Consider the following 17,768-nt stretch of genomic DNA (forward strand, 5'->3'; position numbering starts at 1 on the left):
GGGAGTGGCAGGCAGAAGGAGGGGAGAAGGCTCTCCTCTGACCAGGGATCTAGATGTGGGACTCAATCCCAGGACTCTGGGATCATGACCTGAGCCAAAGGCAGATGCTTAACAGACTGAGCCACCCAGGGGTCCCTTCCATTGTCTTTCACAGAGCTCCTCTGCAGCTCTCTTCTTCAGAGGCCTCTCCTCCTCAGCATTTCTTGGTGAACTCCTATACATCCTTCAAGAACCAACTTACCTTGTCCGGATCTCCCTTTGACGGAATTTGACACTCCCTTCTTTGTTGGATGTCGCTTATAGCACCTCTCCCAATGTTGGACCTAATCCATCCAAGCGTTCCCCCCCCTTCCTGTGCTTTTTGAGATTTGTTTATTTATTTGTCATCATTATGTTTGCTGAACCAATGATGTGTTTCCAACATCATTGGTTCAACAAACATAAATGCAGCCTCACTCGTTTCCAAGCACCATCCCGGTGCCAGGAGTATAGCAGTGAATAAAACAAAGCATTGTCCCACGCACACAACACTGTGTCTAGAAGGTGTGGCCCATGGACGGGTGTGTACATGTGGGGTTGCATCGTGCTTGCTAGGGATAGGTGGTTTCTGTGGCTCCTGGACACACAGTCCTTTGAATTCTGACTCTGTGTGATCTGATGATAAAGGACATCTTAGAAGCTCATTAGGATAAAAGGCTGTGTCTCTGCACTGATGAGAAGCTCTGTAGGCGTGCCCCCTGTGCCCCCTGCCTACCCCTCTGACAGTCACTGTCTGGCCTGCGTTTTGCCTCTCCAAACCAAAGTCAACACTCACCCACAGGAGACTTTCCCTAGCGAGTATGTCTGCCTCCTCCTCCCTTCTCTGCCTTCCCTCCTTCTCAGAGAGAAAAGGCCTAGGAATAAGGAAAAGAGAGGACGTCACTTTCTGTGAATGCCCACCACGTGCCAGGCATGGTGGGAGGGGGGCAGTTCAGTTCCCACATCTCAGAGGTAATCCTAAAAAGGGCTTCCTTCTTGCCAGGCTCTGTTCTAGAGCTGTACCTCTTTGAGCTGGGTTAACCAGCACTGCAGCCCTACCAGGGAGGCAATGTTACTGTCCCACTCTGCAGATAAGAAACGGAGGCATCACATGGCAAGGAAGAGGCAGAAGTGGGATTCGGGCCCCACAGGCTGTGCTCGGTCACTGGGCAGCATCGTGCTTATTCCGTGTCCCCCATCCCCTGTGCCGCCTCAGGGGCACGAAATGTCTCACTGTACTTTGGAGGAGAGGGAAATTGCCCAGATCTCAAAGTACCAGAGGTGAGATTCAAATCCAGAGGTATGAGATTCCCAATGCAGGGTGGGGGTCCAGAGGCAGAGATCCCCTGCCTTACAACAGTTCCCTGAAATGCCTCCCCCATCAGACATGGAGGCCCCAGCTCTGGACAGGACTTGTCTGTTCCCAAGCGCTTTCTGCTGGGGCTCACCCTAGAGGCCGTTCTGACACCAGGGTATCTCCGGGCCCCCATCTGTGTGCCTGCCCAGGCTCTCCAGATCCTTTCTTTATCTGAGTAGCCTTGTACCAAACATAATACCTGGAACACAGCAGTGTCTAGGCAATGATTCTTGAATTGAGAACAAGGGTTATTTTGTGTGGTGTTGAGGATGGAGGGGGTCCATGTATGTGTCTCTTTTGGGGAAGGGGCGGCTCTCTGCACAATCCCTCATGTCCCCAGCATAAGGGTACAAATACTGAGCTGGAGTCCAGCAGCCACGGGATGGTGGGGGAAGGCAGCCTGGGCCCAGAAACCTGCTCCATGCCCCCTCGGCCATCGTGAGAGGCTCTGTACAGCTGGTACTAGACTTCTCAGCAGGCCACCAAAGCCAGGTGGGTGATTTCCTGGGGGCCAGGGGCTGGTCTGCCTTACGCCCTGCTCACTAGTCCCTTTTGGTGTGGATTGATTTGTTTATGCAACAGATAGGTCCTACTTGGAATGAGCTCAGTTAAGACCAACTATTCCAATATAGTCACAATGATGGGGAAGTTCAAGGCCATGGAAGCTCTAAGCCACGTGGAACAGCAGTCAGGGAAGGCTTCTTGGAGGAGTACCAGGTGCTGAGAAAGGCAAGGGAAGGGTATCCAAGGGTAGGCAGTGGATGGGGCAAATGCATATGGGCTGGAGACAGAGTTTGCAAGTCATGGCGTTTCGGGAAAATAACTGAAGCCAGAGAATGGAAGGCCAGAGAGCAGCCCCTAGAGTCCCAAGAAGGAGCATGCAGACTTTTTGGAGAAGGCTGAGAAAGCAGGACAGACATCAGCTCCTCCCACACAAGGCCAGAGATGAGAGGACAAGCAGGGGCTCAGAACGGACCTACTTTTCTCCCCTCACAGGATGCCTGGACTCTGGACTCAGCGCCCCAGGAAGAGTGAACCATGAACCCTTCAGTGTCTGGGCCTCCTCAGAGGCAGTCTGGGGAGGCTGGGGCCCAGCCAATGGCAGTGGCAGGCGCAGCGAGCCCTCCTCCTCGGCCAGCGGCACACCCAGCTGCCTGCTAACTCCACAGGCTCTGTCCCAGAATGTGCTGCCCCAAACACCCTCCCTCCTTCTGACATGAGTTCCAGCTGCCTGCAGAGTCCGATTTCCAGCGGCCAGGAGCCAGTACACAGAGAGCCCTGAGGAGTAGCCCCCCAGGTAAGATCACTTGTGTCCATATGGACCCTTGGCATATGGGGCAGAGGGAGAATTCTCCAGTGGCAAGGCGAGAGGGGGGGGTCTGGACAGAGCTACCATCCTGGGTTCTGATGGGACAGGAATGGAGGGTTCTTCCCTCCTCTGCCCTGCGTTCTTCCTGCTCTCCCCAGCTCAGAAGAGGTGGGAACCAGGGACGGAGTGGGAGAGGGGCTCACAGGGGTGCCAGCAGCTGAATGAGCAAGGGAGGCAGCGCTGTCTGGGCCTGCAGAGTCCCACCCACCACACCCCAGGTGGGATGGGCCAAAAGCCTCTGGGAACTAAGGGCTGGAGTCTCCCAGGCTGCTCCCAGGAGAGCTGCCAGGAGTTCCGCCCACACTGGGCGGGCCTGAGCAAAGGCAAGCCCATGACTCACAACCAAGCGGTAGGTGGTATAGACAGAGCAGAGGAGAGATAGGGTGAGAGCGAGACACTTCCAGCCTCCCTTCCCTGGCACCCACCTGGCAGAGGAGAGGGTGGGCACAGACCAGATGGGCAAGCAGCTTCCTGAAACTTAAGCAAAGGGGCACAGGCCCAAAGTGAGGTTCAAATCCCGGCTCTGCTGCTTCCCAGCTGAGCAACTATGAGCAAATTAATTAACCTCTCTGTGCTCCACTTTCCTCATCTGGAAATTGGGAATAAAAAAATATCATACCCTTTCATAGAGTTGCTGTACTGGTTCACACAAAGTGCTGAGAACAGTGCCTGGAGCGGTGTGACTAACCCATAAGTGTTGGCTCTTACCACTTCCCTGCCCGTCCTCAGCAGATCCCACAGGCCATCAGGACCGCACAGTGACCAATGCCTACACGTGCCCTGCGAAGGGCATCAGGAACCCCTCAGAGCAATTGGCTGTGCAGTCCCCCCTGAAGTCCCAGGGGAGGCCAGCAGGTGAAACCACAGTGCCTTGGTCTCGGGGGACACCCCCCGCCCAGACCCAGCCCCGCCCCACCAGGAACCAGGCAGAATTCCAAGACAGGAAGTGAAAGTCTGGTTCTGAGAGGCGGTCACATTCCGTAAATGGAGGTAGATCTGATACCTGTGTTCAACCCGCCGAACTCAACAGCAAAACTGACCAGAGCAGCATTTCCCATTTTGCAGTGGAGACAAGACTATTCCATACCATGATTTTAAAAAAAAAAAAAAAAAAAAAGGTTTTGTTTAAAGTAGTTCAGGCAATGCTCCATATTCCTTCCCTTTTGGGGATTCAAGTGTCTGTCAATGTATTCGCTTGGTCAAGTAAGGGCCCTATTTAACTTTGCTGATCGCTTCTCGGCCCTCTTGGCTAAGATCAAGTATAACTTTGCTAAACCTACGTTTGCCTACCTTTCTTGAATGCAGAATCCTTTCTTTCACTGTTCCAGTTGCCAAACTATGGGCAGGGTTCCACGGAACACCAGTTTAGGAATCCCCAGAACACCAGGCTACTCTGGGAACACTATTGGAGAAAGAGAACAATTGTCCCCTACTTTATTTTTCAGCAGGGTTGCCACTGGCCTTGCTTCAAGTGACCTGCACGTGAGCAAGACATTGCCTGAGTATTTACAGAGTGTTAGACCAGATGGGAGTATGGGGACAAATTTCCTGCAGTCTCTCCCACCAAACCCCCTAAGCCAAGTAAAGGGCAAGGAGCAGGTTCCCCTTAGGAGAGGCTAAGAGGAGAGGGGCTCAAAAGGAGAGAAGTCTTCCTAAGGCTCTGCCCCCTAAGGAGAAGGACCAGAGTTGGAACAGAGGGAGAGGGCAGAATGTCCCATAACTCAAGCTTTCACACTGCAGGACCACAAGACCAGAGCCTCAGCCCCGGGAGGAAAGAGTAGCTCCCTGAACCCACCTTCCCCCACTTTTATGGATTCTGGATTTAATTACCTGGGTTCTGACCCCAGCTCTGCCTTTAGTAGTTGTGCAACCTTCATAGCCCCCTGAACCTCCGTTTCCTCCATCTGTAAAATGGGGACAACAATAGAATCTAGCTCCTCTGTGACTGTGGGAATTGAGTACAGATAATATATTTCCATAAGGTGCTCAGAGTCAGTATTCAATAAATGTGAGAAATCATTATTTCCCAGCAGGAGCGGCCAACGCCTGGGTCCACTATGAACTGGGGGATCTTCGAAGGGCTCCTGAGCGGGGTCAACAAGTACTCCACTGCCTTTGGGCGCATCTGGCTGTCTCTGGTCTTCATCTTCCGCGTGCTGGTGTACCTGGTGACGGCTGAGCGGGTGTGGAGCGATGACCACAAGGATTTTGACTGCAACACCAAGCAGCCGGGATGCTCCAATGTCTGCTTTGATGAGTTCTTCCCCGTGTCCCACGTGCGCCTCTGGGCCCTGCAACTTATCCTGGTCACCTGCCCCTCGCTGCTCGTGGTCATGCACGTGGCCTACCGAGAGGCTCGGGAGAAGAAGCACCGAGAAGCGGTGGGGGAGGACGGCGGGCGCCTCTACCTGCACCCTGGCAAGAAGCGGGGTGGGCTCTGGTGGACGTATGTCTGCAGCCTGGTGTTCAAGGCCGCCGTGGACACCGCCTTCCTCTATGTGTTCCACTCATTCTACCCCAGATATACCCTTCCTCATGTGGTCAAGTGCCATATAGCTCCGTGTCCCAACACAGTGGACTGCTTCATCTCCAAGCCCTCAGAGAAGAACATCTTCACTCTCTTCATGGTGGCCACAGCCGCCATTTGCATCCTGCTCAACCTCGTAGAGCTGGTCTACCTGGTGAGCAAGAGGTGCCGCGAGGGCTTGGCGGCGAGGAGAGCCAGGGCCCCAGGCATGGGCCATTGCCCGGATGGTGCCACCTCTTCCTGCAAGGGGGACGACCTCCTCTCAGGTGACCTCATCTTTCTGGGCTCGAATGCTCACCCTCCTCTCTTACCAGATCTCCCTCGAGACCACGTGACCAAGACCATCCTGTGAGAGCCGCCTCATCAAACCCGGCATCTCCCACAGTGCAGCCTTGGGGGCAGGCAGCAGAGAGGGTCCGGCACCTGCCCCAGCTGTGGGGCCTTGGGCCAGTGACCCCTCTGAGTTGAACCTGCATTTCCTTTTATGTAAGACGGAAGTGAAGCCCACGTCACAGGGTGTTGCTATGAGAAGCGGTTTCTTTAGAAAATGGATATGCAAGTACATTGGGGGGGCGGGGCAGGGGACGGTCAAGGCTTAATAAAAGTCAACTCATCCACTTGATTCAAGGTGCCATTCAGTCCTTTGGCCTTTGTGACCCTTCTCAGGTCACTGCTCAACCTCTGTGTCCCTGCAAAAGGCTGAACCTGACCCGGCCTTGTGAGGGGCCATTCCTTCCCCCAGCAAAGTGTCTCCAGAACTCCTGGGGGTCATGCCACCTGCTCATGCTCTAAACAACCCTTTATCCCAGTTACAAATTGAGGTCCAAGGACTATCTAAAAATATAATGGGGCTTGACCTGTGGGAAGCTGTGTGTTGCCATGGAAAGTTCATGAACTTTTGAGTCAGAACACTTGAGTTCGAACCCATGCTCCACTGGGACTCTGGGAAAGGGACTTCAGCTCCTCTCCAAAATGGGTTAATAATACGGAGCCTGGGGGGGGGGGGATGGATGAGTTCATGGCTATGGATGGGGTAAGCCAGCTGTAAAAGGCCACATAAATGTTAATCATTGGTATTAGGAAGTGCTCAATAAATGCTTGTGGGAAATGAAGCAGAGGAGCCCCTCCCTGGCTGCTCGTTAACACTCACTATCCCAGCCACCAGGACAGCCGGGATGCAGGCCCAAGGCCCCTCTGCAGCCCCCACTGGGAAGTATCCTGACTTTCCCAGAAGGCTTCCCCAGAGGCCCATAGAGGACGGACCTCCACTGGACCCACACCACCTGGGATACTTCCTGCTGCCCACCTGCATTCTTTATCTCTGCCAGGGCAGCAGGTGTCCTCCTCTAAAAGAACCATGATCAGCTCCTCCCATCCCCTCCACAGCTCACCAGCAGCCCAAGCTCTAGCCTCCAGAAATGTCCCCGCCAGGGTGGGATGTGATCCTGGGCTGGATCAAGGTTGCCCCTCTCCATGGATGGCAGCTGCTCTGGACCGTGCTTCCAGAGCAAAGGGCAGGAGAGAGGACTGGGGACAGAGAGACCAGGGACAATAAGGTAATGGGAAAGGGGTGGGGCAACAGATAGGGACCACTGGTGCTGACCCGGACCCTGTCATAAGGACACCCTCCTGCACTGCTCCCCCCAAAGACAGCTTCACCCACATACCTGCCAGCCCAGGGAGCCAGACCCAGCCATGCCCATCGAGGCTGAAAAGAAGGCGTGGGCCAGGGGAGAGAGCCGCAGGTGTTTGCTCTGAATATGTGCCCGGGGAAGTCCGCCTGCCTGCCCACCCGCTCACTCTCCCTTGGCTCATTGGCTCAGAAAGCTCCACCCAGCACAGGAGTGAGGAACAAAAGCTGCCTCCGGGAGGCCCTCAGGCAGACAGACAAGCCCAGGGACCGGAGAGTCGCTGCTAGACCGGAGAAAGGTGAGGCCCAAATTGGGCAGCAGACCGGGCTGGGAAGCAGGGACCGGATGGGCTGAGGATCCCCGGAACACGGACTGAAGCCTGGGCTCCGGGGAGAAGGGGGGGAGGGGGATAGACGATCCCTGGAGAAACCCCAAGGAGCCCCAAGGAGGGGGAGGGATGTCCTGTCAGTCCAAAGGGAAGATAGAGAACCAGAGAAGAGACAAGGAGGTAGGGGTCTGAAAGAGGGGGTTTCAGTTCAGCAAACGTCTATCCATGTGTTCACCGGGCCTGGCCAGGTGCGGAGTGCTAGGGAAACAGATGCATGAGCTGTAGAAGCCTGCCCTCCAGGCACTGATGGTCTGGCATGGAGGCAGGGAAACAGACCATCTGAGTACTGTGATCGATTCCACAGAGAAGGGTCCTCGGAAAATGTCCCAGGGTCACAAGCTCTGAAGATCCTGAGGTCTGAGTCAGGACAGGGAAGGGGTACGGGCCAGGATGGAACCTGATGGCGCTCCAGATAGGGGGGTGTGGAGAACTGAGAGCACATGGAGAGGGGCCTGACCGGGAGTAATGGGGGAGCTGGCTAGCACAGAAGGAGGGTGTTCCTGAGAGAAGTAAGGGATGGGGGGAGGACCGAACCAGAATCCAGAATCCTGCCTCCTTCCCTTCCCCAGTTCCTCCCTAAAGCTGAAATGGTTGGAATTCCAGAGAAACCCAGTGTGGTCAGGACAGTCGGCACTGGGTGGGGGAGGGGGGGGGAGAATGCCAAACCCCAGGGTTCCAAAGAGCCTGCTTAGTCTGGGAGGAAATGTCGGGGGCTGGGGTTGTCCTGGGCCTCTTGCTAGGTGAGGTGTGAGGGGAGGACGGCTATCACTCAGGGGGCCACCAAAGAGGCCAATAGCAACACGCCCAGCACAGGGCCAGGCTCCCGTTGGCACTCCGTAGAAGTTGCAGGAAGATAAAGACACAACACCCTCCCCTCCTGACCCTGTCCAGTCCTGGCAGCTGAAAGTCACCCAATCCATACCGTCTTCGTCCTGTTTCTGTAGAAGCCGTGTGATCCACGGGGCTGAAACCTGGGGTGGAAGAAGTTGCAGGTATGTGCATGTGAGATGATTACCCTTCACGTTTATCTATGACTTTATAGAATAAACTCGTCCCTGGTTTTAGAACTGGAAGGTGGGGGTTCAAGGCCAGCCCTGCCACTTCCAGCTGGGAGCCTAGCTTGGGTGCCTCGCTGGGCCTTAGCTTCCTCCCCTGTGAGATGGGGATAAGAGCCATCTCGACCCCACCAAGTCATGGCAAGTGAGGACGTGATGACAGAGGGTTGGTGAAAGGGTTTTGCCAATTGCACCTTTAACAAAGGACACCCACTTCCAGGCTCTCCCGGCCTCGTGGCCCCCACACCCCGAGTGGGTGCTCCCCGCTGCAGACGGTCCCCGTGAGGAAGCAAGGACACAGTCGTCATGAACTGGGCGTCCCTGCAGGGCCTCCTGAGCGGGGTCAACAAGTACTCCACAGCGCTGGGCCGCATCTGGCTGTCGGTGGTGTTCATCTTCCGCGTGCTGGTGTACGTGGTGGCGGCCGAGGAGGTGTGGAACGACGAGCAGAAGGACTTCGTCTGCAATACCAAGCAGCCGGGCTGCCCCAACGTCTGCTACGACGAGTTCTTCCCCGTGTCCCACGTGCGCCTCTGGGCCCTGCAACTCATCCTGGTCACCTGCCCGTCGCTGCTCGTGGTCATGCACGTGGCCTACCGCCAGGAGCGTGAGCGCCGCCACCGCCTGAAGCACGGGCCCAACGCCCCGTCCCTGTACGACAACCCAAGCAAGAAGCGGGGTGGGCTCTGGTGGACCTACCTGCTGAGTCTCCTCTTCAAGGCGGCCGTCGACGCCGGGTTCCTCTACCTCTTCCACCGCCTCTATGAGGATTACGACATGCCGCGCGTGGTGGCCTGCTCTGAGTCCCCTTGCCCCCACACGGTGGACTGCTACATCTCCCGGCCCACCGAGAAGAAGGTCTTCACCTACTTCATGGTGGCCACCGCTGTCATCTGCATCCTGCTTAACCTCAGTGAGGTCACCTACCTGGTGGGCAAGAGGTGCCTGGAGACCTTCAGCCCAAGGAGCAAGCGGTCTCGGCACCGGGATCACCTGCCTGACACCTGCCCCCCGTATGTCCTCTCCCAGGGAGAGCACCCCCAAGATGGGAACTCTGTCCTAATGAAGGCTGGGTCAGCCACAATGGAGGCAGGTGGGTTTCCATGACCTGTGAGGGCAGTGGCGAGGACCACTGGGGCTGTAGGCTGTTCCCTAACGCCACACCAGGGCAGTGGCATCTTTTCAGCCGCACCGCAGGGGAGGAAGATGGCTGTGGGGCTCAGGAAGCCTGCCCCTGGAGAGCAGTTTGGTCCCTGTGTCCTGAGTCCCAGGGGAGGGAGGTTGACGGCTGGTGGGAATTTTGTATAAGGCAATGGGGTGTGTGAAAAACATTAATAAATGTGATTTTCCCAGTATTTTATAGCCTGGGTGGGGCATGGCGGGTAGAAGCATCGGGGGGTTCAGCACAGACCTCAGTAAGGAGGCCACAACCACTCAGTGGGCACCTGAGCCCCGGGACCTCAGATCCAAGCTCATCCATCTCACACACACACACACACACACACACACACACCACAACATACACTACAAAAAGGGCACCCCCACGACACGGTGGGAATATGGAGAGGCCACTCCAGGGGCCTCTGGACTCTGCAAGCCACTAGCCAAGGCAGGAGGAGTGGGACCGCAGGAGACTCTGGGCCCAGCACAGATCTGTTCTCCAGTGAACGCATGTGGTTCAGGAGGCCCCTGCCTCCGCCATTCCAGCCTCCCTCACCCTGTCCAGCACGAGTCTCAGGGAAGTGAGTCTCCTCTGAGGGGGGGAAGGGAAGGCCTAGAAGGGGTACAATGGTGTTGAGAGCAAGCCCAGGATGGGGAGTCTGCCAGGGTGCCCCACGGGGTTAACCCCACAAGCCAGAAACCTACCGAGAGCATCCGAGCTAAAGGTCCCCCCCACAGCCTCAGATCCGAGGCATTTCCCTTCTCTTCCCCAGACTCGCATACCCTCATCTTCCCACCTCCACCCCCACCAGAGCCGCACCTCCAACCCAGACCTGCCTCTGAGCCCCAGAGCCTCCCACCATCTGCCCAGGGATCAACCCTCCAGGAGGCCCCCAGGTCTCCTCCAGTCAGCAGCTCCCAAAGGGACCGCAAGGACCCTCCTCACGCATCACCCACCCCGCACCCTGGGTGGCTTGCCAGCCACCCAGCTGTCCGAGCCGGGAGCTATCCTGACACCCTCATGCCAGCCTCTCATGGCGCACGACCCAGTGCAGTATCACATCCCCCCGACTCCAACCCTAAACTCCGGAGTCAGCCCCCCCTCTCCCGCCTCTCTTCCACCGCTGGGACAGGGACGCTTTCTACACACGCACCGGACTGCGGCGTGTCTCCTGCTTCAGAAACTTCCACGCCCACCACTGTCCCCCACTGCCCCTCCACCTGGTCCCTGCTGACCTCCCCGAGGTCACCCCTGCTTCCTCCCTCCTTGTCCTCACCAATAATACCAAATGGCTTACGGGTCCCCAACCAGATATCACGCTGCCTCACGCCTTGGGCCTTCGGATATGTGTTCCAGACACCGGGAATGCCCTTCCTTCCTCCTCTGGGACACCCTTCCTCAGATCCCAAGGTCCGAACACTTAAGTCTAGCTTGTTCTTGGGCCGTTCTCCCCATCAGTCTGTGAGCCCTTCATGAGCAGGACGCTGACTCACCCAGGTCCCCAGCTACCTTTAATAAATTATTCATTTGGTAAATTTATTTGGTAAATTTTTATTTTTAAATTATTTAAACAATTAAATTTTAAATTAAATTAAAATAAATTTTAATTTATTATTATTTATTTGGTACATAAATAAATTACTCATTTGGTAAATGAGTAAATGGGCTATGAGCTGCTCGGGGAAGGGACTTGTCTTGTTTACCTGAATCCTTCACTACACCTTGGCCAGAGAGTGCAGATAAGTCGTCCTCTTGTGGATTTGTAAGTTCCATCATTGTTGTTGTTTTAACTAAATCTAGCCTAACCGTTTCATTTATGGTTGAGTAAATTGGCCTAGAGTGGGGGGGAGGGGGACTTCCACGCCCATGCAGATGGGCTGAGTCTACAGGGGGCTGGGGTCTATAGAGAGCCTCTCTGCCTCCCCCTCCCCGAATCATGGGACAAGATCAGCAGTCACTTCGTCTTAGGTCAGGGTCCCTGAAAGCAGAGCCGATGGCAGGAATTCATGTGCTTGAGGATGAAGGAGTACGGGAAGCAGGCAAGGGAAGAGACTGAGCTGGGTATGGGCTCAGGGGCATTTAGCAGTGACGGGCCCCTGTGCAGTGACGGGCCTTCCGACCATACATGCTGCCACTGAGTTGTTCCCGCTGGAGGAGAGGGCACCAGGCATTGAACTCCCGTATCCGTCAGTCGTTGGCTTGAGTCCAGCCCGTGGGCAGAAGGGCTGACAGGAAGGGGTGGGTGACTCCCATTTAATCAAGGTCAAATCTCCAGGGGCAGCCATAAGCCATGAGCATCCTATATTCACAGCAGCTAGAGAATGGGTGTCCCCAGCTAAAGGGGATGTGGGCACGGCACCAATACCATCTACTGAACTCCTGATCCCAGGAAATAAGGGTAGCTCTACCTCCAATCCAGACCAGAGCTGTGACCACCCAATGCTAGAACATAGGCTGGCGCTCTCAATTGGTTCAGAACCACTCAGACCCAAACAACAGCCAAATGCTAGCCAGCAAACCAGCCATAGCCCACTCCCTGCGGGATACCAGAGTCCCCATCCCAGTGTCCGCCTCGGGGCCAGCATCGGGGGAGGGCATCCAGAGACCGGACTCCTGTGGCAGCCCTCTTCATGGGATCTGCTCCCAGAGGTCCCAAGTCCTGAGCCAGTGAGCCATACAGAACCGAACACCATCTGAGCAGCCCAAGGCCTCAGAGAAGCTGGAAGAATCCTCTAGAAACACATCCGCCAGGGCATTTTCATCCTCAGTCTCACCCACTCTCTCAAGAACCCCCCACCCCTAGGGGCGCCTGGGTGGCTCAGTGGGTTAAAGCCTCTGCCTTCAGCTCAGGTCATGATCTCAGGGTCCTGGGATCGAGCCCCGCATCGGGCTCTCTGCTCAGCTGGGAGCCTGCCTCCCCCTCTCTCTCTGCCTGCCTCTCTGCCTACTTGTGATTTCTGTCTGTCAAATAAATAAATAAATATATAAATAGAACCCCCCCCCCACCCCAGTCACTACCACTCTCAGACTTTCCCACCTTTCTTGAAATCTCTTCACTCAGCTGGGCCCCTGCCATCTGCCCCTCCACCTTCTACCCCACCCCCATGGCTGCCCCCTCATTGCTCCTCCACTCATGAAGGACTCGAGGAGTCAGGGTCTTGGGGTATACTCTCACATCCCAGGGCGGCTGGAACCATCTGGGCGTCACTCCATCCTTTTCGTGGTGCCATGCCCTCTGTGTCTCTCGTGACCTCCTCCTCCGCTGCATTTAGCTACCCACTCACAGGACCACACCTGGGACTTTGTCTTCACCCAGAACTGCTCCACCTCAAGAATCTCTCATTGGATTCAAATCAACAAATATTTATTGTTCAATTTTACGTGACAAGCCCCATGCTACGTGCCAAGGATTGATGTGGGAAGAATCAGATACAGTCCCCGATCTCATGGAATTTACATCCCATGAAGAGGACAGCTTATGGCAGGCTGGGGAGCACAGGGTGCTGGGGAGAGGGGGAAGGTGTATCCAACAGCCAGAGATACAGGGAAAACTTGCCTGAGGCTTCTTTTTTTTTTTTTTTAAGATTAAATTTATTCATTTGAGAGAGAGAGAGTGCATGCACCCAGATTTGCAGGGTGGGAGGGAAGCACAGAGGGAGAGGGAGAAGCAGGCTCCCTCCTGAGCAGGGAGCCTGATGCAGGGCTCCATCCTGGGACCCCGGGATCATGATAGGAGCCGAAGGCAGACCCTTAACCGACTGAGCCACCCAGATGCCCCTTCCCTGAGACTTCCTTAAGCGGATGTCTAGAGAAAGAAGAGGACTTTGCCAAGCAGAGCAGGAGCATGCCAGGTGAAGGGAGAGCAAGCTTGGTGAGGAGGATGGGAAGTACTCCAGGAGGAGGCTCCTGGGAGGACTCGGGCTGAAGCAGGCAGGGGCTGCGTCTGCAGCACTTTCTTGGTAAAGCCCTGTTCATGATCTTGGACTTTATCCTCAGGACAACAAGAAGTCACTGGAGAGGCTGAGCACTGGAGCGATGTGATCTAAGGCATGGTGCCACTGGTTAATGTGCTGAGGGGCCCGGGCGGGGCCGCCTACTTGGAGACTGACACAAGCGGTCCAAGTCACAAACAACGATGGCCTCAACAAGGGTGTGCGCTGCAGGTGTGAAGAAGTGGCTGGATTTAAGGAAGATTTATGAGATGGGGTCGGATCGATTTGGCGATCTGAGTGGGTGTGGGATCAGGTGGAGAGGCACCAAAGGAACACCCGGGTTTCTGCTCTGGGTGACGGGGCCATCTCCCAAGGGGAGGAGCAGGTTTGCAGGAGATACAAGGAACTTCCGTTGCAGACACGTGGAGTCGGAGAGCTAGGTAAATTATCCTGGTTATCCCCTCTCTCTGCAGGACCAGCTCAGCCCCTGGAACCCCCTTCTCTCTTTCTCTCAAATACTGTACTTATCACCATTTCCGGTGACTTCACCTCTAACACCTACCTCTCCGTGCTTTAACTTCCTTGTTTCCATTGATCTTTATTCACCTGTGACACCCACCCACATACACGCTCACACGCCAGACCTCGGCAGTACCCAGAGCTCATCACGTCCTCTCCCTCTGCTTCCCGCTCCAGCACCCCCTCTGCCACATCTGTGGGCCCTCCCCATGTGGCTGTCCACCACCCCCTCTATGACCTCCCTTCCCTCTTTCCCCAGCTCAGACTCCCAGGGCCCTCCGTAGATGTATCCTGGATGGCTCCCTTGCCTTTGACTGTTGCCGTAGCTACTCAGTAGGCAAGACCCCAAGCCCAGTTCAACCCCATTCTCCACGTGGCACCCAGAGCATCTGGAGAATGCAACCAGACGAACTGGTTTCAATGGAAACTTCTGATCACAAACCTTGAGTGAACACTCAGCCCTTCTAGCAAATTCTACATTTTCCTAAAACCCTAACCCTAGTCCCAAGATGGCTGTATCATACCTTCCCTTCCCCCAAAGCTCCAGTCCCTGTACCCCTAAACCTCTTGGGCTGACAGGCAGGCATTATGTGCCCGTTCATCCTGCCTTCTCCCCTGGGACCTGGATGAGTGTCCCTGCTCCTGGTACCCCCTCCACTCAGACACTGGAGTCCTCAGCTCTCACCAACTCTAGACTGTGCTCCACATTTTTTGCCCTACAATTCTGTAAATATGCTAGAATGTCCTCTCTCTCTCTCTCTCTCTCTCTCTTTTTTTTAAGATTTTATTTATTTATTTGTCAGAGAGAGAGAGAGCGAGAGCGAGCACAGGCAGACAGAGTGGAAGGCAGAGTCAGAGGGAGAAGCAGGCTCCCCACGGAGCAAGGAGCCCGATGTGGGACTCAATCCCAGGATGCTGGGATCAGGACCTGAGCCGAAGACAGCTGCTCAACCAACTGAGCCACCCAGGCGTCCCATCCTCTCTCTTTTTTTAATTCCCTCTTGACACCACATCCTTCTCCAGCTACCACCACCTTCACAAAAAAAAACAAAACTCTCTGAAGGTTGTCTACACTTGCTGTCTCCATTCCCTTACCGCATTTACCCATGGGAGCCGGAGATCTCTTCTACCAAGATCAGTCAAGTCCCTCCCCTGCTCAAGACCCTCCAGGTGGTTTCCCATAATGGCCATGAAAACGAAAATACACCAAACTCATTGCTGTGGGCTGCAAAGCCCTACATGGCTAGGCCTTGGCTGCCTCTCCAGACTCATCCTCTTCAGCTTTTCCCTCTGCACATCCCCACCCACAATGGTCTTCTCCCATCTCGGAGTCTTTGCACTGGCTTCTGTTGGTAACGCTCTTCAGAGCTTTGCCTGAGAGCTTCACGTGACTTGTCTCCTTGTCATTCACATCTCAGCTCATACATCCTCTCCTCCAGGAGGCCATTTCTAACCTGCCCTTCCGAAAGGAAGCACATACACAACAGTCGCTCTCTACTGCATGACCCCATTTTATCTTCTTTGGAGCATTTACTAGTACATGAAATGTACTAGTGATTTGTTTACATGTCTGTTCTCAGTATCATCCCGCTAGGATGCACTCCTGAGAACGGGAACTCTGTCCTGTCCACCCATTTATCCACCAGCACCTAGAATAGTGCTTGACACACAGCAGCCACTCAATAAAAATACACCCAGGTGGCGATGTCTAGTAGGCTGTTGGATGCTGGGGTGGAAAGGACTGATCAGGAAACAATGATTCGGGAATTGTCGGCAAAATGTCTGAATATAGCATAAGATTTTGCTCCAGAATTATCCCTCAAGTAGGAAGGTTTTGTCTTCTACCCAAGTCCTTACGAAGTCTCCCATGTTGTGGGGCATACTCTCAATTACTGCATTTTGAACAACAGAATTCTCTTTGGGGGAAATTCATTAGCCTGAAATAACCCCAATCAATGAAGTCCTGGATATTCATGGCAGCCCCTGGGTGGACGCATTAAAAATGGAGAGAGAGACATTTCATACAGATTCAATCATTACTCCTGGTGCTATGACCTTACAATAGCAAGTATTGTCTTTCTAGGCAAGCCCTTAAGAAAAAAAAAAAAAAAAAAAAACTTTGAGAACAACAAAGGAAATGATTACGTTGTGGAGAATGACAAATACACACCTACCATATGATTTTTTTTCTAAGTTATGCAACCTAGTATTAAGCAACCAGGCTTTTATGGCAGAGAATAAAGTTTCCAGTATCATTCACAGATTTGAAAAGCACTATGTCACTAATAGCTTGGGCAAAAATAAAAGTTTGTGCATTCTATAAAAGGTTAATGGTAACAAACCAAACTCTAATGATGTTAACCCAGGTGTCACGGAGACATGTTCGAAGTTTAAATACAATTGCTTCATAAACTGTTCAGGGAAGGAAAAAATAATAGGTTCACTACATTGGTTCTATATAATACGTGACCTTAAGATAGGCAGCGAACTCTAGAGAGTATTACACTAAGTGAAAGAAGTCAGACAGAGAAAAACAAATACTATATGATTTCACTCATAAATGGAGTTTAAGAAACAAAACGAACAAACATGGGGGTGGGAAGAGAGAGAGAGACAAACCAAGAAACAGACCCTTAGCTATAGAAAACAAACTGCTGGGGCCACCTGGGTGGCTCAGACTGGTAAGCGTCTGGCTTCAGCTCAGCTCGTGATTCCAGGGTCGTGAGATGGAGCCCCACTTCCCGGCTCCCTGCCCAGCAAGGAGTCTGCTTCTCCCACTCCCTCTGCCCCTCCCCCTGCTTGTACTCTCTCCTTCTCGCCCTCTCTGAAATAAATAAATAAAATCTAGAAAAGAAAAAGAAAACAAACTGAAAGTTGCCAAAGGGGAGGGGGCGGGGAGGGGGGGGGTGGATGGGGCAGATAGGGGATTATATAAATAAATAAATAAATAAATAAATAGGATTAAGGAGTGCAATTGTTGCATGAGTACCGGGTATTTTATGTAAGTGTTGAATCACCAAAATTTACACTGTATGCTAACTAGAATTAAAATGGAAACTTGGAAAGGAAAAAAAAAATAGGTAGCACACTAAGTTAATAAAGTAAATTATTATTTCAACCACACTGAAAGTTTATATATTCAAATCGACTCCAAACTTTTGAGGGTCTCCTCACTGGGAACATAGGGGGTTGTTGCCTTTTATTTCAAGTCTTCTGTCTGGGCTTCCATGGTAGGTGGTAACTCAAGCTGTGAGGGTGGCTGAGACTAGACAGAGTCTTTGGGGGATAGAGATGAGAAGATGCCCTAGGATGGAGGCTTAAAGGCCAAATAGAATTGGGGGTAAGTGAGCAAAGGGGGCTGCAGAGTAAATTGATATCATAGAAGCCAAGGGAATATGATGTCATAGAGAAAAAAGATGATGTCACAGAAGCCAAGAGATGAATGTCTAGAGAAGTTTCTAGAACTTCTAGAACTTTTTAGAAGTCTCTAGAGAAGGACAAAGTGATCACCAGGACCAGACGTTGCCATGGGGCAAACTGGATAAGGACTGAAAAGTGCTGATTCAATTAACAAGATGTCTTTGGCACCTATGGCAGGAGCATCATATGTAAAGAATGGCGTGCAGAAACCAGGTCCCAGTGAAGTGCGGGTGTGGCAGAGACAATGATGATCAAGTAAATGGAGATAACAAGTGTGGACAACTGGTTGGAAAATGGTGACTGGGAGAAGAGTAGAAAATGAAACGGTGTCATTGCCAAAAGAAGGGAGCAGTCAAGAATTAATTTTTACAGTGACAGAGACTTGAGAAT

The 17,768-nt window shown here is 53.4% G+C and overlaps 2 protein-coding genes across 5 annotated transcripts; both read left to right on the forward strand.

Moving 5' to 3' along the window:
• Positions 1-2,519: 2,519 nt before the first annotated feature.
• GJB5 (gap junction protein beta 5) lies at positions 2,520-5,893 on the forward strand. Of its 2 annotated transcripts, none has more exons than XM_082686162.1 (2): positions 2,520-2,672; positions 4,775-5,893. In XM_082686162.1, the coding sequence occupies exon 2, from the start codon at positions 4,802-4,804 to the stop codon at positions 5,621-5,623; it is 822 nt and encodes a 273-aa protein (XP_082542288.1). In that variant the 5' UTR covers positions 2,520-2,672; positions 4,775-4,801; the 3' UTR covers positions 5,624-5,893. The 2 variants fall into 2 exon arrangements, with proteins under 2 accessions (XP_082542288.1, XP_082542287.1); XM_082686161.1 differs by having other exon boundaries at positions 2,521-2,672; positions 4,778-5,893.
• Positions 5,894-7,094: 1,201 nt separating this feature from the next.
• Positions 7,095-9,700, forward strand: GJB4 (gap junction protein beta 4). 3 transcript variants are annotated; one of them, XM_082686827.1, is made up of 3 exons: positions 7,095-7,200; positions 8,235-8,282; positions 8,566-9,700. In XM_082686827.1, exon 3 carries the CDS (start codon positions 8,652-8,654, stop codon positions 9,450-9,452), a length of 801 nt encoding a protein of 266 aa, XP_082542953.1. In that variant the 5' UTR covers positions 7,095-7,200; positions 8,235-8,282; positions 8,566-8,651; the 3' UTR covers positions 9,453-9,700. The 3 variants fall into 3 exon arrangements, with proteins under 3 accessions (XP_082542953.1, XP_082542955.1, XP_082542954.1); XM_082686828.1 differs by having other exon boundaries at positions 7,112-7,200; positions 8,182-8,282; XM_082686829.1 differs by lacking the exon at positions 8,235-8,282 and having other exon boundaries at positions 7,101-7,200.
• Positions 9,701-17,768: the final 8,068 nt, after the last annotated feature.

This window comes from Mustela nivalis, assembly GCF_964662115.1.
Source record: "Mustela nivalis genome assembly, chromosome: 10".
NCBI lineage: Eukaryota > Metazoa > Chordata > Mammalia > Carnivora > Mustelidae > Mustela > Mustela nivalis.